Source organism: Pleurodeles waltl, chromosome 3_1, assembly GCF_031143425.1.
Source record: "Pleurodeles waltl isolate 20211129_DDA chromosome 3_1, aPleWal1.hap1.20221129, whole genome shotgun sequence".
NCBI classification, from domain to species: domain Eukaryota; kingdom Metazoa; phylum Chordata; class Amphibia; order Caudata; family Salamandridae; genus Pleurodeles; species Pleurodeles waltl.
The window spans coordinates 1,666,582,154-1,666,609,954 of NC_090440.1; the positions used below are offsets into that span (position 1 = coordinate 1,666,582,154).

General features: G+C 42.1%; 1 protein-coding gene across 1 annotated transcript in view; it reads left to right on the plus strand.

Moving 5' to 3' along the window:
* MTX2 (metaxin 2) overlaps window positions 1-27,801 on the plus strand; it is a 331,615-nt gene that overhangs the window by 268,006 nt on the left and 35,808 nt on the right. The window contains exons 6-8 of the mRNA XM_069225416.1: window positions 805-897; window positions 8,276-8,314; window positions 8,745-8,870. Coding sequence (XP_069081517.1) covers window positions 805-897; window positions 8,276-8,314; window positions 8,745-8,870 — 258 coding nt within the window. The remainder of the gene's footprint in view (window positions 1-804; window positions 898-8,275; window positions 8,315-8,744; window positions 8,871-27,801) is intronic.

The window sequence follows — 27,801 nt, forward strand, 5'->3', positions numbered from 1 at the left end:
ACATGAAGAATGACACTTCCTTTATCTGGTCTTAGTATAGGCTGAGGTTCAAGTTAATATCAGGATTTAGAAGGGTTACGGAATGCCTTGTGCAGGGTGTCCTAAGGCTAACCTTCTCTTACCAGTTGTTGATTTAACAATCATCTCGTTGTGGTGGGTAGTGATAAATGCCTTCGAGCTTGGCTGTATGTAGAAACGGGCATTAACTTGGCGGGTAAGCAGAGACAGGGCACTAGTGGGATGTTGCCTATAGCTGGGGGCCACTGTCCTAAGAATTGCTCTTCAAAGAACTAGCCAAGTTGACCGATTTGTGATTTTTTTGTGTTCCCAGAAAGACTGGATCGAATTGCTCTGATACTGAAAATCTTATATGTGCAAGTGCACTCAACCTAAAATGGTGGGTCTGTGGTGGAACAGGATTCATCGGATAGTGATACTGCTCTGAAGTATGTAGTTTCGTCGGAAACTATTGGCAGACAAAAATTACTTACAATCGCATTCCCACAAGGCGTAGGCACAAAGTACTAACGTCAAGTGGTTCCAAAAGACAGCCATTCTTTTTCATTGCAAGCAAAATCGTATCACCCCGATAGCAGTATAGTGGACAAAGGGCTCCTAATTCGCCAACATACATTTTCCTGAAAGCTGACCAGTTGCTTCCTTCTCTCCAGTAAGCTGTTTTGTATGTACTTTGACAATCTTAAAATACTCAAAATGTGAAGAAGCTCCGAAAATGGCATACCCCGGATGTTTAATCTCTTGTGTGTTTTCATTTCGCTGATTCGTACATTTCTTTCTCCTTAGGGCCACTCACTGAGCGATGGCCTAGATGAAGCCCAGAAAGCGGAGATGAAAGCCTACATGGAATTAGTCAATAACATGCTCCTGACAGCTGAGGTACATTATGATTTCACCACGTGGCATTTGGTTTCAAGGGTAGACCAACAACAAATCACTTCCTTGGCACATGCGGTACTTGACTTTGACTAGATAGCACAAGTGGGATACTAGGGAAAGTGGGTGGTGTTAATGTAATCTTTCCTGAAGGCTGAATGTTCTTTTTTTTAAAAGCATTTTTTCATTGCATCCGAAAAAATTAAGCTCTGTAAAGGCTGTCAAACAGTGCACTATTAGTAGATGAAACAAGTAAAATCATGTGTTCCGGATATCGGTGGGATGATTTCACCCTTACAAAGGTCTAAAGCTGTAATTGATTTTCGGTTGCTTTAATTCTTAATCACATCTTGAACTAATCAAACAACGACTTTGTTAAAATTGTCTATCTTTATTTGTTAGCCAATTCTATCCACATTCTGAGCTGCTAAATTGCAGAAGTTGCCTTGTTCACTGCCAGCAGCCTGCTACTTAAAAAAAAAGTGTCTGTGACTTACGACTTGCACGTGTCAGCCCATAAGATGGCTCAGTGAGTTAAGTTTAATGCTGACATCTCCTGTGCTCAACAAGTCACGAGATTGATTGGTCTCTTGGATGCTGTCTGTACCTTTTGGATAAAGGATCTTTTGGGACACAAATATACATCTTCCCTAATCCACAATATAGGCTAACATAGTACAAGCTCTCAATATTGCCCTTTCATATAGGTACATTCTCACGCTTTGAGCCATAGAAATCTAAAACACTATCAGTGTTTCTGTATTTGTGAAAACAATTTTATTAATTTTGTATAGGTTTAAGCTTTGAATATGAAGTTGTCAAACCTTAACCATCCTCTCAGAGTTAAGCAAGCTATATGAGATTAAGGAAAGGCATGAATACCATACTTTTCAGGAAAGCATACTTTCAAGGTTCCTGACTGTGAAGCTCCATTCGTCTTTCTTTTCTCGCAAGATACTGGGCCACAAGATGAAGCAGAGTCAAGAAGTTGAAGCAAACTTTGAGAATCTGTTCCTGCCCTCTGGCATTGCAGATTAGTGGTTTATTCTTACTATACAGGGCAGGGCGTCCACATGGCCTTAACATCAGATCATCTGACTGGACACCGTCTTTACCCTTCAAAATATCATCCTCAGACCTGCCCTTGGTCAGCCATCGTTCTTCATCCATAAGTCTTCTCTACCTCCAAAAGGTTTATAGCAGGCCTAGTGTGAGAAAACAGGGCTGATTGCAGAGGCCCCCTAACTTTTTGCCCCCATTTTCCACTTTTTGCTGGTGTTTTCCGGACTCTGATGGTGCCCTGGTTACTGCTAACCAGTCCCAGGGCCTGTGCTCTGTGTAAAATCAATATGCAAATTAGGCTTATTATTATTGGCTAAGACAACCTACCTATAAGTCCCTAGTATATGGTAGGGCATGTAGGTTTAGGGACCACAGCATAGGTAGTGCACTGCTGAGGTGCCCAGTGTCATTTTAAAGGCAGGCCTGCCTTGCTGGCTGCTTTTAAATTAAAGTTATATGCAAATTCGACTTTGGAATTAAAAGTAGTTCCAAAATCTTAAACTACCTTATGTGTGCATATAAGTCACCCCTAAGGTGTGCCCTATGTGCCCCTAGGGCTGGGTGCTATGTAACTATAAGAAGGGACCTTATAAAAGTAGTTTTATAAGCCCTGGTGAGGTAAAAACAGCCAAATTCATTTTTCCCTCATTGTAGTAAATGGCCTTCATAGGCTAGAATGGGGATACTTTATTTTAATTTTTAAAGTCCCCTTAAATGATGGATACCAAGAGTTTGGTATCAAATTAATTGTTATAATAAATCCCACAACCTTCCAGTTGTTGGATTTAATATAACGTGTTCAGGTAAAGAATTTTAAACTTTACCTGAAAAGTTGCCAATTTCAGCCCTGCATTGTATTTGCTGCTGTGCTCTGATTGGCCAGCCTCTGGCAGCCTGGCCAGGCTGCCTTGATGAGGTGTGAAGTGGCCTGGCTTCACACAAAGAGATGTGCCTGTGGGAGGGAATTTCCCCTCCGCAGATGGTGAGGCAGGAAGGGGGAGGGCTGCCAAACTGGTCTTCAAAGGCAGAGAAGGACATTTGGAACAACCCAGCAACACCCCCACATCCTGCAACCCCAGACAACTAGGTGCCCCCTTCATTAGATTAGGAGAGGGCAGGAGAGGGGTGTGTTTATGATTTTTAGCCACACCAGTGGGTGGGCTCAGCCATATGTAACCTCCAAAAATCAGATTCAGCCATGATGGATTTTTGAAGAATGTTGCCTCCTGGGATTGATTTTTTCCACACTTCCCAGGAAGTGGTCACCACAGGGAGAAGGACCCTGCACCAGGATAAAACTGGCAGACCTGTACCCACACCTCAGTTCCCTACCACATCCCTACCAGGAAGAACTACAGAAGAAGAAGGACTTGCCCTGCTGGACCCCTGGCCTGCACCTGGAACCTACACTCAGAAGGACTGCACCAGCTGCACACTTGGGCTTCACCACAAGAAGGATTTTGCCTGGCTACAACTGGTTCAAGGAGGGACTCCCTGTTTGCTACAGGTGAAAAATTGCTAACCAGAGTCCCCTGCAACAACTCCTGAAGAAATCAACCAGCTGGCCACTGCCCAGTGGCCAAAAAGGAGTTTGCACCAGGTGCATTCTGGGAGATGTAGTCCACACCCCCAAGGATCATCTCAGAACTTCTGGACCCTTGGGGTGAGCTGTGGACCCCAAAAGAACATTAAAGGAACGTCTGGTAGAAGCCCCAGAAGTTTGGAGAAGTTTTGAAAAAAATCTCCATAGAGGGACCGACCCGCCGCGGCAACTCTAGCCGGCTTGCCTCAACCACGACCCGGCCTGATTTGCTCGTTCGTCCCGGTAAAGAAAATCTCCAAAAAAGAGACTAAATCCGAAGGTAAAAAGTTGACCGAGACCTCCCAGCCAGCGTATCAGAGGAGGGCTCCAGGGACGTCGGATCAAGATCCAGGCTTACCCCGGTCGAAGGATTTTCACCTCGAAAAAACAACTAAGTCTGAAGGTAAAAATCTCCACTGAGGATTCCTGCGACGCGTATCCGGAGAAGGGCTCCAGGAGGTCAGATTGGACTGGCAGGTTCGTCCCGCTGAAGAAAATCTTCAGAAAAGAGACCAGGGGCCAGATGTAGTAAGCGTTTTGCATGGCGCAAACTGCGAAAATCGCAGTTTGCGCCATGCAAAACGCGAATTGCGATGCACATTCCCATTTTGCGAGTCGGTACCGACTCGCAAAATGGGAATGCGACTTGTAACGCAAAATGGGAATGCGACTCGCAAATAGAAAGGGGTGTTCCCTTCCTATTTGCGACTCGCACCGCAATGCAGAATTGCTTTGTGACCGCGAACGCGGGCGCAAAGCAATTCGCAGTTACCACCAGTGTCACACTGGTGGTAACCCATTCACAAAAGCGAAGGGGTCCCCAAGGGACCCCTTCCCCTTTGTGAATGTTGCCATCAATGTTTTTTCAGAGCAGGCAGTGGTCCAATGGACCACTGCCTGCTCTGAAAAACTGAAACCAAATGGTTTCGTAATTTTTTTGTATTGCAACTCGTTTTCCTTTAAGGAAAACTGGCTGCAATACAAAAAAAAAACTGCTTTATTTAAAAAGCAGTCACAGACATGGAGGTCTGCTGTCTCCAGCAGGCCACCATCTCTGTGAGTGCAGGGAATCTCAATGGGGTCGCAAAATGCAACCCACCTCATTAATATTAATGAGGTGGGTCTTTGCGACCCCATTGAGATTCGCAGCCGTTGTCTGAGACACCGTTCTGCTTCCGATTTTGCGATTCGGAAATTGCGAGTCGCACCGACTCGCAATTTCCGAATTGCAAAATCGGAATTTTCTACATCTGGCCCTAAGTGTGAAGGTAAACTTTTGACCGAGGCCTCCCACGAGCTGTAGCCGAGCAGGGCTCCATCGCGGTCGTCCTTAAACTTTGACTTTGCCCCGGTCGAGGTGCAACCAGATGACCCGATTGGCGCTTTTTTGTTTGTAGGCGCTAAAAAAAACAATAATTCTTTAAAAATTCATATCTCCGGCTCCCCTTATCCGATTTCATTAGTTTTTGTGTCATTTTAAATATAAAAATATAATCTATTTTTATAAACTGGTTTCGGATTTTTAAACTGTTTCCTGCGTTTTATTTAATTACTGTTTTGTGATATTTGAATGCTTTACACTCTGTCTCCTAAGTTAAGCCTTGTCGCTCATTGCCAGGCTATCAAGGGTTGAGCTGGGTTTAATGTACTGAGACCTCACTGGACCTAGGTCGAGGTTAGTGGCCTATTGCTAAGTGTAGGTACCTACCTGCCCTTACCAATAACCCATTTTCCAACACCAAGGTGAAATTTTAATTGTGAGAGCTTTGTGCTTTTTACAAGAAATGTCTGAAATCTTTCCATGTTACATAAATACGCAGCAGTTTCAGGCAAAATGAATAGATCAGAAACCCGAGAACAAAATGAGAACCAAGCATGCAAGCACCTGCTGTTCACGTTATATATGTTTTTTGCACTTTTCTTTAGCATGGAAACACACATAGCGCTCGTAGGCCAATGAAGAGGTATTATTGTCAGTTAGTCCTTCTTCCCTTCCATAAGGGCAGTTATCTGTATGAAAATTGCACACAAGATATGTCCTCACATACAAGATGCCACAGGAAATGCATCCAAGGCTCATGCAGTTTCTAAGGTCTCATGGTGAATGTTGCGAAAGCAGCACATTCGTCCAGTTTCATAATTCCTACAAGATCTTTTCTGCTAGATCCAGATCTCCACTGGTGAAAATAACATTATCAGCGTAAGAAAAACAGAAATTAACCGTGATATGATTAGGTCAATCTATAGGATTGCAGTCGTGTAAAAAAAATTAGGCACAAGCTTTAGCCAGAAGTGCTTAACTGTCAGTTCATTTTGGGCAGCACCCTTGTCTTTTTCACTGTTCTTTAGAACTTTCCCTGATATGTTTCTTTACGATTCAGGAACATCGTCCTTACGACAGTTTGGCCCCGATTCTTATGTTGAAAGCTGCCATTATTACTTCAACTTTCATGAAGATGTCATGTACAACCCCATTATTGATATCTACTTTCTCTAGTGCTAGTGGTTCTTAATTGTGGTTCTATATTGCTTTGTTTCTTTTCCAGTGCATACATTTGCAAGTGATTTAGGATCTTCTGTAGATGTGATGCTTTGAATTATTCCCCATCATTAGATTTTGAATCCTTAAACAGATATTATATACACCTGTACACACTTAGTATACTATTGCCTGTAGCCTAGCCACTTCCTTACTGTGGTCCGCACAGCAGCCAGTCAGATGGAGAGGTTCTACAGGACCGCAGAGGACTCCATGCGTGAGATTTTTGACTGCACAGTATGTGAAGAAAGTATGAGCTTCCTAATTCCAGCATTTTCTGCCACTCTTTTCCACACTTTGGAATGCACATTACCACATTCATTCATCAGCTGCTTCTGTGTCATTTAGAAACTAACCTTTACATTAATTTGTTTCCCCTCTAAAGTTAGGCCACCACCGAGTTATCGCCATCTGGGTTCAACTTACCATATCTTGAACCTCCTGTGAAAAAGAAAAAGTCACCTTTTAGCCTTTGCAAAACATGTGACCTCTAATGATGTGTGGGGGAACACGGTCTGTCTGCAGCCGAAGCATATTCCCCTGGATTGCAGCATCTCTCACTCACTTTTGCAAAGCTTCTGAGAATAAGAGAAAAAACTGCTCTTTCTCCTCAGAAAGACTTCTTCGTCTGGAGAAGAGATGGTCAGGAGCACACCTCTGCTTTGCACCTCCTGCTTATATTCGAAATTAGATGTAAATATGTAGTCATGTGGTTGCTGCACATAGTGATGCAAAAGGGTGAACACTTCTTAAGTGTCCCAGCATTCCTCTGAAAAAATAATGTCTTTCCTTCGAAAACACCCATTTTGTATCTTGCACAATGCAGAAAAACAAAACCTTTGCTGCCTAAATTCAAAATCTGTCTCACCAGCAGGAAAGCCTTACTTTTTATCCATTTTCATTTTGTCATCAACCTAACACCAATCGCTCTACACTTCTCTTCACACGTACTTCATTGATAAAGTCTCTGCTGTTTGCGAAAGGCCCCAAAGATGGCATCCTTGTCAATCACAGGACGATTCACATTGTTGGTAACATCATTGACAGCCATGTCAACAGCCAGAAGATCAACTATGTTAATGACAATGTTCATTTGTCCACATCTTGTTGACAGCAACTGCCCATTTCTTTGGCCTGTGCTGTATGCTTACATCATCATACCTCTGACACGTGTTACATCAAAAAAGTGCTGTTATGGCTTGTTAGATCCAGTAGGAAGGAGGAAAAGGAGTAGGAAGATGAAATGTCTGCTTATTAGGCTGTTTGGGATCCATGACAGTTGTAATCCACATTCTGTCAAAAGAGATTACAATTTCTTCCTACTGTCCTTCCACTCTCACTATTACCCATGATCACCTTCCTCCCCATGTTGGTCACGCTTTCTTTCAGCTGTGCTTGAAGGCTTCATTGTACACTGGCTTGTGTTTGGTTTTATAGAGTTCCTTTAAAAAAAAAAAAAAAGTTGTGTACTTGTTCTGTTGTGATCATAATGTTTTTGTACAGTGGCCATTTAACATCATCTATCACTAACAGAAATACGGAGTAACATTTTGGGATAAGAGGCGGGTTTTGGTTGAGGGAGTGATCTGTTTGTGTGGATGAATATGTAGAAAGTGGGTTTTTTCATTTTGCGTAGTCTTTTTCGACAGATATTTGTTTTAGCCCAAAACTAACCACTTCTGTGTCCCCCTTGGTACTCCTCTGTAATCGTTTCAAAAGTGCGAGAATCTATTCATCATCATACACAAGAGAACACAAAGTTACTTACCAGTAACAATAACTCTCCTGAGTCATATACATGTTTTAGTACCTTTCTCCTCTCTCCTCCGTTCCATCCACTATCCTGCGGGACATTTAATTAACGGTTCGGCCTGTAACTGCAGTAAGGCAAATGGCAGGATAGTTCAGCCTTGTTGGTAACATTTAGGAGCAGCACACAGTGATGGCTTGGCCTCTCAGCGCCAAAAAGTCTGCTGTACGACCCCGAAGTGTTTCTGGAACCCTCGTCTGGCGCCAACGACGATTTAAAATGTGACAACGTATTGAATGCCCGCTAAAGCGAGGGCTAGATTTTCTGTAGACCTTTTCTATGGCACTGTCAATTCCAGATACCAGAGTGAGCTGTAACTATTTGTCTACATCATGCATCTGTAGAGTAAAGTTGTAGCTATTACGTATTGTATTTGTTTTCATTGCAGCTACATATTCAGTGGTGTGATGAAGCTACAGTAGAGGAGGTGAGTGGTTCTGCAGCATTTATATTTATTAAAATTTAATGAGAAAACACTTTTGCTCGCAACGGCAAGTCCCTACTCATAAATGAAACATTGAGGTTTCTACCATTAGTGGTACTGTTCTTTCACTTAGTTTGCTTGCACATGCGTTTTACGGAAGATGTTGTTCATAAACCCGGTGTAAAGTGCATCTATTATTATGACCGAAGTGCTTTTCCTGGGATCGGACACAACAAACTTTAAACGGTCCATGGCTGATGCTAATGTTTCATAACAGCATGAAGTTTTACACAAAAGTCAACAACCGTATCCTACGAACTAAAAAGATAATATATATATATTTTTTTAATGGAATGGATGCATATCCTCTTTGAAGGACAATGTATTGAACTGCTGGTTCATGTTATTTATATTTGGCTTGTGTTTCCCACAGATAACTCGACCGAGGTATAGTTCTCCATATCCTTGGCCTCTCAACTATATATTGACCTATCAGAAGCAGTTGGAAATTAGACGCAAGATGAAAGCCATTGGTTGGGCTGGCAAAACTATAGAGCAGGTGAGTTTCTCACTCATTTCTTTTGAATACAGTAGTTCCTTCACTTTGGGAAAAGTGTTAAATTGGCCAGTTGATATTAAGTTTGAATACTGTTATAGATTAAAACTATATTTCTGTTCAGAACTTGAAATACCTCTTGTTTTCTTTTAATGAGGTCATGGCCACGTGGCCCCAAACACTCTTCCCAACCGCTTGACTTGCAATCGCTGTGCTAGCTATAAGTGTGCATGATATTGCAGGGCTTTTTGAGTCAGGCACGCTATCTTCAGCTGGATTCTGGATTCAAAAGGAAGCCATTGTAGAATCATGAGCCAGGGTGTATTATGATTAAAACTTCTCATTCCTGTTACCATTCTCGCTGCAGCATTGAAAGTTGACTTGAGTGGTGAAATTCGTGACTTTGGTAATCCTGTTAGGGTTACACTGCTAACTCTGGCTATGTCTACAGATTGAACTGCAATCTTGAATTCTGTTGGCAAGATGAAAGGTTTCACCTTCTTGAGGAGTTTGCAGTGGAGAAACACACTGTCTGTGATTGAACTGTGAACTGTGCTTACAAGTCGGTGTTCTTATCTAGTGATATCCCTAGGGATTTTGTTTATTCAATAATAACAGGATGACATTTTAGGACATCAAGGTGGTTGATCCAATCTTTTATAGATGGAAAGTGTAGGGTGGGGCGATGAGAAATAATTCAGTTTTTAGGGAGTTCAGTTTGAGGTGGTTTCATACCAGCCAGGATTGGATTTTTACTAGCTTGTGGTTTAGTTGACCGATATCCTCCAGTAAGGATATCTTCAAGTAACGCTGGATGTTATCTACGTACATATGGTATGCGAGGTCTGCATGTCTAAGGATCTCTGTCAGTGGTTTCATACAGAGGTTGAAAAATATTGGAGAGATGGTGAATCCTTGATGGACTCCAAGTCTAACTGGGATGTGTGATAGTGAGCCAGTCAATCGATCTTAGTAGTAGTTTCCTTTATTTTCTTTGTGGCATAGAGGCCATCACTAACATGGAGTGCTATATTAAGTGAATGTAATGAAAAGTGAGCAAAACGCATTACATCCTGCTATAAGAATAAATAAAGAATGTTCTATCAATCATTATTTATTTTTTATTTATTTGGACAATTTTGTATAGTTCAAACATGACCCAAGAGTATTAGAGTGCAATACATAGAAAACCCATTATCTGTAACATAGAATTTTAGATTTAGAGCACTACGCAGAGAAAACCATACCTTTATTCTATGTCTACTTAAATGGCCTACAAAAATCTCAAAAACATCAAGTTCATCTTTTCCACTTGCTCTGCTGCCTATGTGCTTGCGAAACTGAAAGATCGCTGTGGGTCCACAAAAGGCACCTCATATGTCAAGCAGTCCAGGTATCCGTCCTGGTCCGGACCGATATTGTAGGAAACTGTTTCTTAAAAGCCTTTTGACCTCTTTCTTGAAAGTGATGGGGGATGGGTTTGATCAAAACTCTGACGAGGGAGTTCCGTAGTCTCAGGGCAGATCAGGAGAAGGTGCATGTTTCTCATTTTATCTGAATCTAGGAAGTTTGCAGCCAGAGAGAACTGGTGCTCCGAAGAGAATAGCTGCCTTCTGAGATTGTGAGCTTTTGTGCTAGGCATAAGGGTGCATCATATTGCAGGGCTTTTTGGGTGAGACATGCTATCTTCAGCTCGATTCTGGCTTTGAAAGGAAACCATTGTAGAATCTTGAGCCAGGATGTATTATGATTAAAACATCTTATTCCTGTTTCCATTCTCGCTGCAGCATTAAAGTTTATCTTAAGTGGTGAAATTCATGACTTTGGTAATCCTGCAAGGATTGCACTCCCTGGTAAATCCTTGACAAACTCCAAGTCTAACCATACCGACCTCTCCCATATGGTAACTTTGGGTTCCCTTATTACATTTAATAAGTGGTAAGCTTTGTTTGGGAGCAAGTAGAAGTGTTATGTTTGGTTTCTAAAAATTGTACTTTAAAATCAACTTAATTGGTTAAGTCACAGTTCTGGAAATGGCACTTTTAATAAGTTCACATTTTCTTGTCCTAAACATTTGGTGCCCGCAGCCTTACCCTGCTTCACATATTTAGGTGGAGTTGGCAGTTAGCCTTTGTGTATTCTTATCACACAACTGATATGGCAGGAATTGTCTCCTTGTATTTGTTCAGGGGTAATTGGGCACTTCTCTGCTACATGATAATTACCATGACAAAACATGAAGGTATTGGTCAGAAAGGCCTCCCCCGCTTTTTTTGTGGCATGCTTCATTGTTGGCCTGTCTTTCCCACCTTGTCATTAGGGAGGGAGATCAGAAGATCACTGTTCTGGTCACCAGTGGGGTGCAGTTAATGCTTAAACAACCTAAAGAGTAAACCCAGAAATTTCCTTTCTTATAGGGTACACTTGGTTAAATTAAAATGTGAGGATGGTACCAAGAGCTTATGTCTCGAGCATCACATCAAAATGTAGTTGCCAACATGTTTGGGCCTCATCTGAATCCCTCATAGGATGGTCTCGGGCTGTCATCAGGGCAGTCCAGGTACCCCTAAAGTCAGTCTCTCTTGCACCTCTCATGTGCATGCTAGGTAAGAGTAGGTCTTACCTGTCAGTGTACCGTCTTCACCTTGGGATAAAAACAAAATTAAAAACATGCTATACAGTTGATACTCTGTATTTTAACCATCTAAAATTATTTCAAAGCAGGATCTATTCCATAAGCATGCTTCGATATCTCAGCCAGATGGACAGAATGCTATCCTGTATTGCACTTGCAAGCACCTATCATGATGCACATGACATCAAATCATGCTCAAATATATGTGTAAAACAGATCATTGAATCATGTAGGTTTTACAGTTACTTACATAACTATTGAAAACAGCTTACATACAGTGTAGGTGTGATACACAAGTCATATTTTATTGTCACTATCTTTTGTCATGTTGAGTTCCACTAAGTGGAGTCTTATGTGTCAGCACTTAAGTTGTGTGTATCTTTACATCAATCTGCACATGGTTGATAAGCCAGTGTATTCTCCTAGGCAGATATGGGTGTTCCATCATTGATTGCCTGCTCTTGGTGTATCGTAAGGCTGATGTTTAGAGTGACACAAAGCTCACTTGCTGTAGGAAAGTGCCCCTTTTTGACATAATCACCCCCACTTTTTACCTGGCATATGATGCAGTTTTGACTGAAAGTGCACTAGGTTCCTGCTAATCAGGTCCTCAGTGCTAGATCTTTCCCTAAAACTGTGTAATTATTCCCCAGTTGGCAATACCTTTGGCACCCCTGTAAGACCTTAGTAAATGCTACTACTGGTACCTAGGGCATTGGTACCAAAGAGTGTCCTCAAGTGCAGCATGTATTATGCCACCCTCAGGGACCCTTCAGCTAGCACTTGTAAACTGCCATTGCAGGCTGCGTGTCTTGGTGCAGGGAAAAGGGAAAACATGACATGACACACAGTGAGTTGACAGGGAAGCCATTTTAAGTGCATGTGCTTGACACTGGTCAATGTGGGTTCTCACACTGCATGATGGCTTAACTGAAAATAGGGATGTTGGGTATCAAATATCTTGTATTAATACACCCACACTGATTCCAGTTATGGATTTATTAACACACGCACCCAGAGGACAGCTTAGAGGTGCCCCCTGAAAAACCTACCATCCACCCGTGTGCTAGTTCATACTTTCAACTAGCTTGCCACAAACAGATAGGTTTCTGACCCCAAAGGGTGAGAGCCTCTGCTCTTGAGCAGTCAGGAACAAAGCCTGCTGTTGCAGGGGTGTTGACACCCCCCCTCCCAACAGGATGACCTGCAAATCTGAATTCCAAGGCAAGAGACTTCAAAGCAGCCCACCGCCCTTGGTATGAAGATCTGAGTTACCTTAGAAGGAGATGCCAACCCGCCTACCACAGGGCCAATTTGGCCCTGGACATGCAGGAAAATTAGTGGTCAGGAAGGTGTGTCCATTCTCAGGTCATTTCCACCCCTACTGGAGCTGCGTGATGTGGACTGGAAATTTCAAAGCCTGCCATGTTGGTGATAGCAGAACTAGGACCTTTGGGGCCGGGTATGTCCACTTCCCACAGAAAGATTTCATATATGGGGCATAGTGACCCCAGAGTTAAGTAGCCCATGGCTACTATCCTAGACTCCCCTAACATCCCTAAATTCAATATTTAGGTGAGCGACTGGCACCAGAACATCAAGTCCTGCTGGCCTGAAGCAACAAGAAGGACACTCCAGAGATGCAAAAGTCAAGAACTGAAGACCGACCAGTGACTGACTGAGCATCAACCCTGCCAATCTACCTGCTGACTTCGACAGATGCGACAAAGGCACATCGTCTTACAGCTATGTGTGCATCCAAAAGCCTGGGAGGAATGTCAGCCTTCACCCTAGCAATAGGAACTCCTGCGGAGGAGCAGAGCTGCTTCCCTGCATCCTGCAGGCACTGAAAGAAGAACTGAGAGGACTCCGGACTACCAAAACCTGACAACGGAATGCACCACTGCACCCGTGCCCCCTATCCCAAGTGGAAAAGGGCCAATGGTCCGAACCTGGACCCCAGACCTCCCAGAGACAAAGTCCACCTTGTGTCTCCCCACTGTGACCTTTCCAATGATGTCTGTAGCCTCTTTGTGAAGGCTCCCCTCTATTGTGAGTGCCCAAGAGACAGACAAGATGCCTCAGGACACCTCTACACCCATCCTCCCTGGACCAGGGAGAAGAGGACCAAGGGTGTCCCCACGTCTCTCAGCCTCGTGAGACCTTAGCCCGCTTGTTTGCTTGGTCGGAGTGGACCTCAAGTCCATGCCTGCAGCCTTTTCCTGCAGGTCCCCTCTACGTGACTGATCCGATGACAGAAACCAGATGCCTAAGAACACCCCTGCAGCCCTGGCTTCAGGAGAAGAGAACCAAAGGTGTCCCCACGTCCCTGAGCATCTCAAGATTTGAACCCTCTTGTTGGTTCACCCGGACTGGTCCCCCAGTCCTTGCCTGAAGTGCCGTTCTGACCGGACCAATCCCCATTGAATTCAGTGGGGCACCCAACGCTGACCTGCACCCGACCGCTGTCCAAGATGACTTGTTGGTGTGGCCAAGCAACCTACCTCATACTCACCTTAAGTCTAGAAGGTTGGTCCTGTAAGTCACTGCTGAGTCCCTGTTTGTCGTATGTGTTTTTCCTCCATAGGTTAACATTGCAGCTTCAGGAAATTTCAAGTGTCGACTTTTCAAATCTGTAAGAATGTCTTATGCAAACCATGCTTACTTGATCGTATTGACTTTGGTGCGTAAATATATATAAAGAAACTTGTTATTTTGTGTGCCTACTGCAAAAAGTCTAACACTCCTCTCATATGCCTGAGGCTGCTGGACCTCACTACCTCCTAAGAAAGCATCTTGGGATTGTTAGAGCACGCCCCTGCCCACTAGTAAAGGAACCCCTGGACTTTTTGCACAGTATACCTCATTTTGGTATACTATATAAAGAGCCAGCTTCCTACACTTGCCATCTGTGCATACATCATATTAACTAAACGCATGTCAGTATGTATACCTACGATTGTTTATACATGGTTATTTCATTGTGGCTGTCAGGCCAATGCCTTTTCTTCTAAATCTTTGTACAGGTTTTTTCTCGTACTGAATCTCAATTGCTATCCCACAGATGGAAATGCTTCTGTATACTTAGTGTCATTCATCAATAATATAGGCCAAAGTTTTAGACTTTTCATTCTTACTGCCAATTAGTTACAGCCAGTACTGCAGTCAAACCTTTATCCTTCAAAGGTGAATGCTTCCATACACTCAGCGTCACTCTACAATCATAGTGGCCAAAATTCATGGTATTACACAATCAACAGTCTCATTAAACATTGCGTCCTCGGGTGCACCAATACTCCGTATTATGTCATCGGAGAAGATCATAGGAGGACTGGCAGCTGCCATAGGCTTTCAGAAGTAATCTGAACCTTGACGAAGTAAGGCGGGGATCGGGTGGTTTGGGCCTAATAATTTCTATCCTCTCCAAAATAGAACTTCATAATAGACTATTATGCTCCCACACAGGCTGACAACAGGGCAGGGAGGCAGGAAAGTCCAGAAACTTCTGTGGGGGCTAAACTCCAGAAGTTTTTTCCTGCTTCAAAGTTGGCATCCGGTATAAAAAGAGGACCCTCGGCTTTAGTATTCTCCTCGACCTGTGGATACTACAGAAGAAGGACTTCCCTGTTCACCTGCAGCACTGGCCCTGCATCTGGGCCTCCGTGAGGCGTACCCTGTTGTCTGAGAAGGAAAACTGGATCTCTTCCCTTCATCTCAGGCTGACGTAACTCCAAGGTGCAGCTAACTGATCACTTGTTCTGAGCTACAGGGACACAACAAGCTCCGGAGGCCTCCCTGCAATTGCCCAGCTGACCTGCTGCAGAGGAGCTGCCTGGACCTGCCTGAGCCTTGCTGACCTCTGCTGAAGTGAGTTCCTGTTTCCCAAGTGGAGCCTGTCCAGGTCCTGGGCACTTGGCTGACCTCCTCCCGGGAAAGCTTCTCCCGGCCTAACTGAAGGTTCCACCAAGTCCAGCGTGCAGCCCCGCAAGGCCTCGATGTACACCTGCCAACTTCATAGGAACCCGCACTAAGTGATGCAAAGCAAGATGCAGACTCTTTGTGGTTGAAAGGAAAATCCAGTGTCTGCAATTTCTGCTTCCTCAGAGTGATGGCACAGTTTGGTATCAGTTTTCTCCCATAGTTAAACCAACAAGGCTTCTAATCCAATGTTATTCTGTAGAAGATGATAGGGAGCATTATGACCGCCAGGGTCGCAGTTGTGGTTGGACTGCCGCCAGTGTTACTGTCCGACCGCCACATTATGGCGGTCGGACCGCCAGCAATGCCAGATTACGAGCTTTCTTTGGTCTGGCGGTGCTGGCGGTCCTAAATTGCCAAGGCAGCGCTACGCTGGGCATTACAAGTCCCTTTACTACCAGTGATTACATGGCGGTAGCACTGCCATGTAAAGGCTGGCGGAGACAGAGCGCAGGGGGCCCCGTGAACTGTGTTCACTGTCTGTTTTGCAGAGAGTGAACATCATGACAGGTGCTGGTGCACCCTACGCACTACAGCATTGCCGCCGGCTCTATAATGAGCTGAAGACAATGCTGTAGGCCATTTCCTGCTGGGCCAGTGGATGAAAACACAGTTTCCACCCGTTCACCCAGCGGGAAACTCTTAATGAGGCCCCTGGCAGCAACCTGCCCGTCGGGACTTCGGCAGACGGCCTTTTCCGTCCGCAGAGGTCATAATGACCCCCATAGTGTTTTTGTACTTATTGATTAGATAGAGCGCATGGGTTTTACAAGATTGTGGAAGTCTACAGGCCTGTTCTCTTGTTTGAGAAGAGGCTCATTCTTCTGGACCATCTGCACCTTCTTAGAGGACAGACCTTCCTCAAAGACCTAATGAAGTAAGGTCAGGCTTCTTCATTTTGCCTCTTGTAGAATCAGTGCTGCTTGGTAGTAAATTCAAAGTATGAAAGTACATACCATAGAATGTGTTCCTTTATAGAGACACAGATAAATGAAATGAAATGATAGTGCTGAATATAGGTTTCTGATTTGCTTTCTTCTTCTTTTCTCCTATTTTTGGTTTATTACCTACTGGCAATAGCCAGTAAGTAGTTATAGTTAGGACCAACTTTTACCATAGATTAAGCATTTTTTGTTTGGCTAATAACGTTAGTGCTGTTTGACAAATGCTTACACAAATTTCCATAAAAGTGCCCTTCTTTACCTAGTTGTGCATGAAAAGTTTCAGGATGATCCCTCAAGCAGGGGCCAAGAAAAAGGTGGAGTGCGGGGGTCCCATTCTATGTCTATGGGGATTTCGCAATCTTTGGACCGGGCTGCAGCCTGAACCGCTTAACAGAATTACACAAAATTTGTCAGGAAGCTAAATTTTGTTCCGCAGATCGTGCTTTTTGTGATTTGGTGTCAATATGTTTAGTAGTTTCGGAGTTATTAAAGAAAAAATATATCCACAGATCCAAAGCCTTATGGGAGAAAAAAAAAACTCACACACCATACCCCTGCTGTGCATGGGCCGAAGGGGTTGGGTGCATGTGGTCGGGGGCTGGCCACAAGCCAGTGCAAGTCAGTGGTTGTATTAACGTACAGTATTTATATATTACTTTAAAATGAACACAGAAATCCACTGAAAAAAGCAAAGGTCACCAGGACGTTCTAGTTAGGTTCACGTTTTACCCACACACAAGCATAGAAATTCACCAGTTATAGTTATACTTATCTGAAGAAACTATAACTTGTGCCGGGAAGTAACTTTAAGCTACGAGTTATATTTGTTTTTCCTTTGTAAAATCAAATGAGTGTATGGTGTCAAAATGTGCCTTTTAAAGGAAATTGATTTATCTGCTGAACATTCCTTGCTACAGACATGTCAAGTACCTGACTTGTAATAGTGGATCTTCGAAAAATCTGTTTTTTAATTGTTCATGTGCCCTGAGACTTTCAGTACCAACCAAATGCTCAAGTTTCTCGCAGTTCTTCCTGTCCTACAGCATGTGCTGAGCTTTTTTTACTATGAATATTGATATGTTCAGTACTTTATTTTGCTGACGTTAGTGTGTAATCCTTGCTTCAAATCGAAGTCACTTTAGTGACATCAGAAATGGTGAGATGTGATCAGTCCTTCTCAACCGCTTGGCTAGTCTGGTAGCAACACATAGGCCTGCTTTAAAAGAAGACGCTTGCATTTTCAGAATTCCTTAGATTGGAGGGGTACTATACACCAGCTTTAAGAGCACAAGTGATTTAACCACTTGTTTGAAATCCAGATCTGGTATGAAAGCTTTAGATCCACATAAGAGTTTCTTTACAAGTATTGTTCCTTTGGTCAGTAAGTTCATGTTTGCTTGTATGCGAAGGTTCTAGTCTAAAATGAAACCAATATGTTTGGTGCATTGCTCAGTGGAGGCTGCTGTTCCTTTCTGTAAATGTATAGAAAAAATCTGCGATTGAAATGGATCATATAGGAGAAGAAGTTAAAAGGAGCTCTGTTTTGAGCCGATTTTGTTTAAAACAGTTTTTTCTCACCAATAACTTGGACTGTGAATTCTGTATCTTTAGTGAAACAAATGGGCTATAAGGAACTGTGTGTTGTCAGTAAGTATGTGATGTAAAATGTTATTAGATTGGTTGAGAAAAGAGGGAGAGGTTTCCAACTTCAGACTAAAGTGCATACGAGAGGGAATTGAGCCTTGGGGATCCCTTTGTTGTAGCAGAGTAGGATTGGGAGAGAGAGTTGGCGGATTCCTATACCTTTACAATGGTTTTCAGGTATGACAACCACCCGAGGTGGGTGCTATTCACCCCTATTGTTAGTTGGAGGATCTTCGAAAGAGCTGAATAATTTTCTGTATTAAATGGCATGCTAGGTCAACTAGGACCAGGAGGCAGTAATGCACTTTGTCCAAGATGTGGAGTGTGTAAGCAACTATTTTTGCATCCTGACCCGCAGCGTGAGTGATGCTTATCTAAGAGGATGTTTTCCTCTTGCAAGCATTTAAGCTGGAATTATCTGCAGCTGTTTAAGACTTTAGTTAGGAAGGGTAAATTAGAGACCGAGAAGTTGCTGAAATCATCAGACTGTTTGCAGATTTTTGTTATTACTGTTGATAACTTGGCCTATTTTTAAGCAGGCTGTTGCTTATCATATAAGCACAAAGGTGTGAGTCTAGTTTAACCAGGTATAAAAAAGGGGCTGGGGGGGACTGATGTTATGTTATTTGTAAAACACACTATCATCCTCTAGGGTACTTGTTCACTGGGCAGATGTGTTCCTAGAATTGCCTATGGTAGTGTGGTTAGTTGAAAAGCCAAGTCTTAAGCTTCTTGCGGAGTTCAGGAAGAAAGGAGGCGCCTCTGATGTGGATGGAAGTGCTTTTCATGCTCTAGGAGAGATGTAGGAGAATGCCTAGCCTTCTGATCTGGTTCTGTGTATGTGTTGGAGCAGAGCAGGGGTGTCTGGGTGGTTGGTGGATGGAGATGCTCCTGTTCAGGAAGATGGGGCCTAGGTTCTGTAGTGCCTTAACATGTGTGTATGAGGAGTTTGAAATGAGCATGTTTGTGTATCTGGAACCACTGGAGCTCCATAAGGTCTGGTCTGATGTGAATTCTGTGTAGGTGGTTGAAGATGAGCCTGGCTGCCAAGTCCTGGCTGGTTCTCTTTGAGAAAATGGATGGGTTCTGCGAAATGGCAGAAATGCTATTTCTTGGCAATGATTTTATGGAGGTTTTCAGGGAAGGAAGACCAAGTGGTTTGGTCTTACTTACAGGGAAGAAAGACCAAGTGGCTTTATATTTCTGTATTGTTCTGCTTTTTCCTGAACATTCATATAATGTGTGAAACAGAGTCCTATCTTTTTTTTAACCTTTTTTACAAGGAAGGTAGGTAACTCCTCACAGCTTTCTTTGGGAATGTAGTAGGCCACTTCTGACAGGCAGGAGAGTGGAGAGTGTCACAATTTCAGTAGCTTATTTGGGCAGTTTTTAGCTTGCCCGCTCCACCTTTTCATATGGCTTGCATCTTTGTATTTGTCTTTCAGTTTGTAGATGCACCAGAGAGGTAAGGGAGGAATTACCACACCAAACTCATTCAGATCTTTTAAGTGCCAGTGCTTTGATCTGTATTTTACTTTTTCCCTGGATATCATGTCTTATGATAACTGTTTTGGTCTCATTAAACTGGGCTTTGAGTAGGGAATGCCTCAGTTCTAGATACAGGACCTGAGTCGATGAGTGGTGAGTGGGTTGAGGTGAGAGAAAGGAGACTGATGATGAGGGCCACTGCCATTAGATCTGATGGATAATGGTGAGTTGATATGTGGACAAGAACAATGCTTGTGAGAGAGGGTAGATGTCCTTCCAGGAGGATGGGTCATAAATTGAAGATTATATTGTTCAGTGTTATTGTCTGTAACTTGAATAGCAATCTTGTGTTACTAAAGATAGAAACTGATAGACTGGTTCTAATGAACATGGAGAGGACACATCAAGTGTCGGTCTTATTTATTTTTATTGTTGCAGGAGATATTTAAATTCTACTGGATTTGCAGTCCAAAGAGTGATACTTGGTGCACAAAAGATAAGATTAGGTTTGAGGCTACTATTGCTTGTGCTGTGATATTGGTCCACAACAAAGCTTTTCAGAATTCTCGTAATAATGTGTGTGTTAGGATTCGACTACATTTTGAAGTGATTGGAAGAATAAATGACTTTGAACTTTTTGGAGCCTGCTTTAAGAAAGCAGTTGAAGATGGATAACAATTTGGAGTATGTCATTTGTAAAGAAGAAGTTGAGGTATAAAGACAAAGAGGTCTGGTTTAATTGTAATGCCAAAGTATCCGTATCCCAGTTTAGCCGAGATTTTTGTTGCCAAAAGGGGATTTATTTCAGTTTCTCTCTTGCGTCAAACATCTACTAATGAATGCAGTATTAAAAGGGTAAACTCAAAATAAATGTAAAGCATCCCTATTATATTTTTGTTTACGTTGTCTCTCTTCCTGTACCAGGACTAGAAGGAAGGGTGCAAATTATGTGATTTTTGCTTATGCTCATCATGAGCTGGCAGTCTAGTATGTGAGCATGGATTGTGAACATAAGTGTCCGAATACTGCCTTGTCTGACATACAAAGGTTTTAAATATAACAGGTAAAACATACCCTACTGAGTACGATTGCAGGCGAGATGCTGACAGATTCGTTAATGCTGACAGATTCGTTAATGCTGACAGATGTGTTGTTTAAATGTTCTTTGCAAGCTAGTGCTTAACTTCAATTTATACAGTACCTAATTTAGCAGGCTTACGTCGTGTAGTCTTACCACACACTCCTAATATTCTGTCAAATAGGATTGTATCATTCAGTTGAGTAACAGAAAGTAAGGTGTGCAAGTCTCACATTGGTGATCTGTAAGGGCATAGTTGTACTACCTCTTGGAAATATTGCCCACGTTTTAGCAAGATATCTCTTAGCTGTAATTACTGGCTCTCCAGCCACTGTAATCAGGCTCAAGTTCTGTTCAGACCCCTTAAGGGCATTTCTGTTAATACTGTACCCTGGAATCATGATGTAGTGCTTTCTCTGCACCCCTTGCAATTAGGCTCAATTTCAGTTCATAGCCCTTAAAGGCATGGAGTTTCTACAATGTTGTGAAATTATGATGTAGCGCATTGTCACCTTTCAGTTTTTCAGAGCCCCAGGACTAATGTTTGTTTGACATATTTGCTGGTGGTGTGTTTGAACTACTGTTACAACCTTAGTGTTAATATGTCAATGTCAGTAGTGGTTTTTAGGGTATCAACGTAATCCTTTAATTTCATCAAGCTGCTGACTTGTCTTATCTGACCTTATGTGTTTCTTTCATAGCATACTAGGTAAAATCATAAATATTTACTTTCAGTTAATTTTAACTGTCTTTATACAGTTGGGCTCGGTTGGTCAGCATGCGTTCTGTGGCTAGAGACTTTTTCACTCTCTGTTTAGTATTTGTATGTAGCGGTAAGGAGAGCTTCTTTCTGAACTCGGCATCACTGAATATATATATCATGTACTACCCATCTTTACTAACATTCTCTAAATAGCCTAGTAACTTTGTCATATACTGAGGAGGGTTTTAGCACTCACTGTAGCTGCATTTCCCAGAATCGGTGTCTAAGCCAGACCATATCCAAATTAAAACTATTTCTGATTAAAGGCACCTTACATCTTGACTTATCAATATTTTGACTGTAAAATGTGTGTGTTGGCTTATTTAATTTGATAAATATCTATGGAATATGCAGAAAATCCACAGAATTGTGTGTTATCCATCCATTGAAAGTTCTTCAGCACCTCTTGAGGGATAGGTCTTCAGTACCTTATGAAGGGTGTATACAGTATACACTGCAGTAGGAGGCATTGACCCATGTTGCAAGACTTAGTTACACCTTTTTCCAACAAACTTTGGTAAAACCATTTGGCCTTGTTTGTGGCAATTGGTAGTCTGAACGCCACTCAAGTAAGTCACTGTGCCTTTTTGGGGGCTGATTTTTAAAGTTGGTGAGTGGATTTAGAAAAAAGAACGTTTTACTTTTCACTTACCTTATTTTCGCACATCAGGTTGCGTCGTATTTCATTGCTTTCCAGTCCACCACGGTCACCATTTGAGCGGAGAAAGCAATCATACTTGGCCCCAATTCCTGGTTGAACCATCATTACTGAAGTTGCAGTCTAGTTGTTAATCTCCACTCTGCTATTTAAGTTTGATGGCAGCAGGGACGCGCTGCAATAGGTATTCTCAAAGCGACTCAAACAAGACACTGTGTCTTCCTATTTACGGCTTCTGAAAGTCTTAACAGTTTTCTGTGTAATATCAAGTCCTTACCTAAACACGCCATCAAACTCTGGGACTGGTTCTCCTCCTGGGCTCCTGATACTGGTTTTCTTACTGAAACCTGGATTGGTCCTTCCTCTTTACCAGCCGTTTTTCTAGCTATTCCTGATAACTATCACATTTTAAGGCTTGACAGAGACAGCAAGCCTGGCGGAGGCATTACTATATTTTACAAAGACTCAATGAAGGTCACTGTTATAGACAAACAAATGACAGACTGGGTTGAAATATGCACTTCTAAAATAAATCTTTCACATAATGTCTGCTGGTAAGCCGCATTAGTTTATTGACCACCAGGCCCCCAGCCCCCCAAAAAAGATTTCAAACATAATTTAAAAGAATATATTGCGACACACATTCTCGCTTCACAGCGCTTCCCTTTGCTTGGTAATTTTAACTTCCATGGTGAGGATTCTTCTAATTCAGAAGTCGTGCAAATTATGTCGGATTTAGCTACACTAGGCTTACAGCAGAAAGTTAACAGCCTGACCCATATTGCAGGTCACATGGTTGGTTTATTATTTACTAACTCTCAAATTCTTACATGTGCACCGCCTCTATCTCTGGTCTGGAATGATCATCACCTGATCAGTGCTAAAAGTAATAGTGTCAACAAAGGGGTATCCAGACCTTGGCACAGAGTTAATCACGAGTCCTTCTCCAAGGCATTTGAGTTTTACCTGATTCCTGAGGCCTTAGACTTGGACAATGCGGTCGTTGAGTTTCATGGAGGTTTAAGCCGTGCTCTTAACCGAATTGCACCACCGAAAATATGTGCAAAAACTAAGTGCAGAATTCATGCAGTCTGGTATTCAACTGACCGGTGCCAGGAGAAATCCACTTGCTAAAATAAGAAAGATGGTGGCGCTCCAGTAATAACTCCAGTGGCAAGATAGCTTACAGAGCAGCTCTCACAGGTGTTCAAGAAGTGTTTAACAAGCCTGTAAATCTTATGTTACTCATCAAATTGACCAAGCAGGGAACTCACCCAAAAGACTCTAATAAAACCTGAACAAATTCACTAACCCACGGTGTGCAAGAAATTCAGGCACCTAAAAAAATATGCAATTTTTTTACGGTTTTCTTTGAAGAGAAATAAATCTTATTTATCAAAATTTCCATTAGGCTCCCGATTTTAGTGACATAGATTTAATTTTGGAGGCTCCCCGTCCAATAATTTTTGCGGCTTATCAAACCTTGCCTCATTCACCTCTGAGGAAATTTATACTGCCAAAGTCAGTAAAACCTGGTTCTGCAGCTGGCATATGCCCCCCCTAAAATTGTTGCATTACTCTCAAAGCAGTTGGTGCCAGCAGTATGTTATTTGTTTAACCTGTCAATCAACAAAGAAAAACCCCTCAAGCATGGAAAGAGGCTCAAATTAGACCTATTAAAAAAAAAAAGGCCCATCTCGCCTCCTCTGACTTGATAAATTATTGTCCCATTTCCCTTCTTCCTCTACTAGGCAAAGTTCTTGAAGGACTAATAAATAAATAACCCACAAGCTACAGCGAGGAAAAAAATTGCTCTCAGTCTAGGTTTCGATCATGTCACAGTACCAAAACTGCTTTAGTAGATGTCACTGATCATATTAGGTTAGCCCTTTACTCTGATGCTCCAGTCATGCTTTTGCTGTTGGATCTATCTGCTGCATTTGATACGGTATCCCACGCGAGGCTACTACAGAGACTGCTAGATGTGGGAATTAATGGGACTAGCCTAAAATGGTTCAGATTTTTTTTTAAATAACAGAACCCAAACCATCTCATTAGGCTCTTTTAAATCACACACCGTGCAGATTGATAAGGGTGTACCCCAGGGCTCCTGTTTAAGTCCCAGGCCTTTTAACTTATATGTTGCCCCTTCGGCGAACATTGTGAAAGTACATGGCCTGGAGTTGCAGTGCTATGCAGATGACACACAGCTGGTAGTTTCTTTTAATAACGATCTAGAAAAAAACAAATAATGTTTTTCCACCGGAATGAAAGCAGTTGCTGTATGGATGTCTAGAATTGCCTACAACTGAATGCTCATAAAACTGAGATCACGCTGTTTGGGAAATCCCAGCTGCTTTGGGTGGCAGATTGGTGGCCTGAGGAACTAGGCCATGCACCTTTCCCCATACAGTTAGTGAAAAATCTCGGAGTCCGTCTGGAGTTTGAGCTAATTATGAAAGAACTGATTGTACCCACAGTTGGCACATGCTTCCATACGCTGCGCCTTCTGAAGCAAACCTCTCCCAGAAGCTTAAGTCCTACTGCCCCACATGATGCTCGGATCCAGTGACAAAGCCTTATCTACAGTGTCCTGCATTAAAAAGTCAAGAGAAGGTGGCAAATCTTACTCCTATTTGGCCCCTGTATATTGGAATAAACTACCCTACGACATCAGAACGTGCACATACCACCTTCAATTCAGGACAAAGCTCAAGACAGTCTTTTCTAACAATTTCTCGCCTGTTGACTACCTAGGAAGTGCCGAGTTACCCCTGGTTGGGGTGATTTGTGCGCAATATCAAGTGAATTTAACATAATATAACACAACAGTGTCCTTTAGCCATGATGTACAGCAGCACTCAGTTGTGTAGCATGGCTAAAAGTAAGGAAAAAGGCCCTATGAGGCAGCCAGCGGTAACCATGTCATAGCACTTTTATTTTTTTATTGCTGGTATGAGGGACGGCAGGATTGGAGGTAACACGGAAGGAGGATGCTGCAAAGAGGGCGCCGTGCTGCACAACATGGCTAATGGTAATGGCTCCAGAAATATAATCCCACTTCTATATATGTGGCCTCAACCAGTTTCTGGGAATTCAGCCATCCTAGATTTTAAAAGGATTCTGCCGGATACTCTGAGCAAATGCAGGTGTTGAGGTAGAAAATAATATAAATAGCGAATACCCTCATTTACCGTAGATCAAAACCTATTTAAGAGGAGACATGCAGACCTTTTTAATCATGTACTAATTATTTTAAGCATATTCATAATTGCATCAGCTTATAAGAGGAACAGTTGAATCAATTTTCAAACAAATCCACAGCAAAACAGAAAATTGTTTTATATCTGCTATCAGCATGTTACAGAAACATCCATATTATCTTATACCAGTGCTAGATATAATTTCACATTCCAATACCAGTTTTTCAGATCATGATAACACATTTTTAGACAGGATCGTGATTTATGAATAATTATAACAGCAACCAAAAAGTGATTTATTATATATGTTGACAAAAAACAGACTCTGCAGGCATCGCAGCACTCTCTTAGGCAAGCCAAAGCGTTTTGATATCCATTTCAGAATTCAGGTTTTTTCCAAGATCTTCATCGGGGCCAAAGTTATTCTCGTACAAAATAGACACATATGACACTTCCCCCTTGTGTGAACTGCAACCACTCATATGGATTTTCCGCACAAGCCTTAAATCAATGAATGGTGTCTTGTATTGAATGAAAAAAGAGAGTCCTGTCACCAGAAACCACCCATTAATTTATAAAAACTCTCACCAACTTAATGGATCAATATTTGATGTGGAAAAAAGACAAGAGGAAAGGTCGGTGTATTACCATTTAGTCAAGATTGAAAATAGTTAATATTAGAAAAACCATTTCTCGGCTGGACATTGTCCATACCTTCACTCATGTGTGCCTCTTATTTTCAGCATCTTCTTATCATGGCACAACCAGCGTAACTCCAACCGTACACAGGTGGTGATCATTTCCTGTGGGCTGCGCTGCCGTCGGATTCCTCCACCGCTGGAAGTTGTTGGTCATCATGCGCAAATGCATAACTTTCAATGTTACGCTCATCTTAATTGCTTCCAGTGGGATCCACTCCCATCAGACTACTCCTACGCTGCTAGTCGATGACCCAGTTTCTATGCTGCAGAAGACCCAACATTTTTTAACACATCCGGTCACCGGTAACAAATTCCGGATTACGTCATTGCATGTACAACCTATACCTTATGGGAAATAAAGTCCCTGGACTCCCAAAAAAATGGCTTTTCTTATACCTCCCCTGCAGCTCGGGGCCCCCAAGGAAATGGTGCTCATATATATATTTCAAACATCCCAAACATTTCATTGTTTCAGTTAATCATCTCTGAGAGTGTACATGCGGAATTAAAATGTCTAGTTCACAACCTCCGCTGATGCCCTTTTAAAGTTGTGATGTCAAAAAAACATTTTTTGAGAAATCATTGAAGACTGACAGGATAAAAAGCTCCAACATAAACATTCAAAAAATTTGATATACATGATGTTTAAAATATTTTGGTATATGTTCCATCCCTCAGGGACACTGTCTCACCATATAGTCTCCATATGACACCATGACCCGATCCCTTTCAGATGTTATTGATCTAAGATAATTCATTGAGGCTGGTTTACACTGCATGTAATTTCAAAATCATTCGTAGTTGACATTTTAATAATGCCGTCTCTACAGCACTGCTTTTAGTGGATACTTGTTTAAGGACACTCCAGATCATCTCATTCTTATTGTGGTTTAGATCAATGGAGCGTTTAATACTTTTTTTTTTACGAATCCTTGATTTAAGTTGGATAATACGTGTTTTTATTTCTTGTGTAGTCTTCCGTGTATATGCCTGACATTTTATAATGAAAATCACATTCTTTGTGTTGCAATTCGTGAACTCCAAATGAGAGATTCTTTGCTCATTATATACCATTCTGTACCTTCAATATTTAGTGAGCATACTAAGCAATTGCCACATTTATGATGACCTTTAATCTGTGGCAAGCAAAGCATACCAGGAAACACTGTTGGTTCCTTGTTTGTTTCTGTTTTAGAGTGTACAGTCATATCTGGGATATTTTTATTGTGCCCGAAGGCAAAGAGCGGATCACCTATTCTAGGACATTTACTTTGTATCCTATGCCAATTCTTTTTGATGATCTTCTTAATATGATTCGTATGAAAGTTATACATTTCTACGCACATCTGCCTTTTATTTTCCGCTTTATGCCTCTCCGTCAGTAGTGCCTCTCTTGGGGTGTGCCATGCCCTTTTTAAAGATTTCTGTAGAAGTTTCTTTCAATAGCTTCCCTTTCATAGTTTCTCAAGAAATTAATTTACATGGTTAAAGAAATCGTCCTTCCTGTTGCAATTTCTGCAGCTTCTAAGAAATTGGCTGTAATGCAAATTATCCTTACATTGATGGAAGTAAATGGGGAGTAAACTCGATTGTGGAGTTCTTGCAAGATACATTGATATTTTCTGAAACCCTTTGTAAACAAGGTCCATTCATACATTTAAGACACTACATATATCAGCAATAAAATTGGTGATCGAAAATTTGACTCGGAAAATTATATTTTCATAACTATGTATTTGGGAAGTTTATACACCAACAAACCACAGGATACCGCAATGGAAACTTTGGAGTGTTTTTTGGATGATAGGTCATGTCCCCACCACGGTCCCAATTTACTTTATA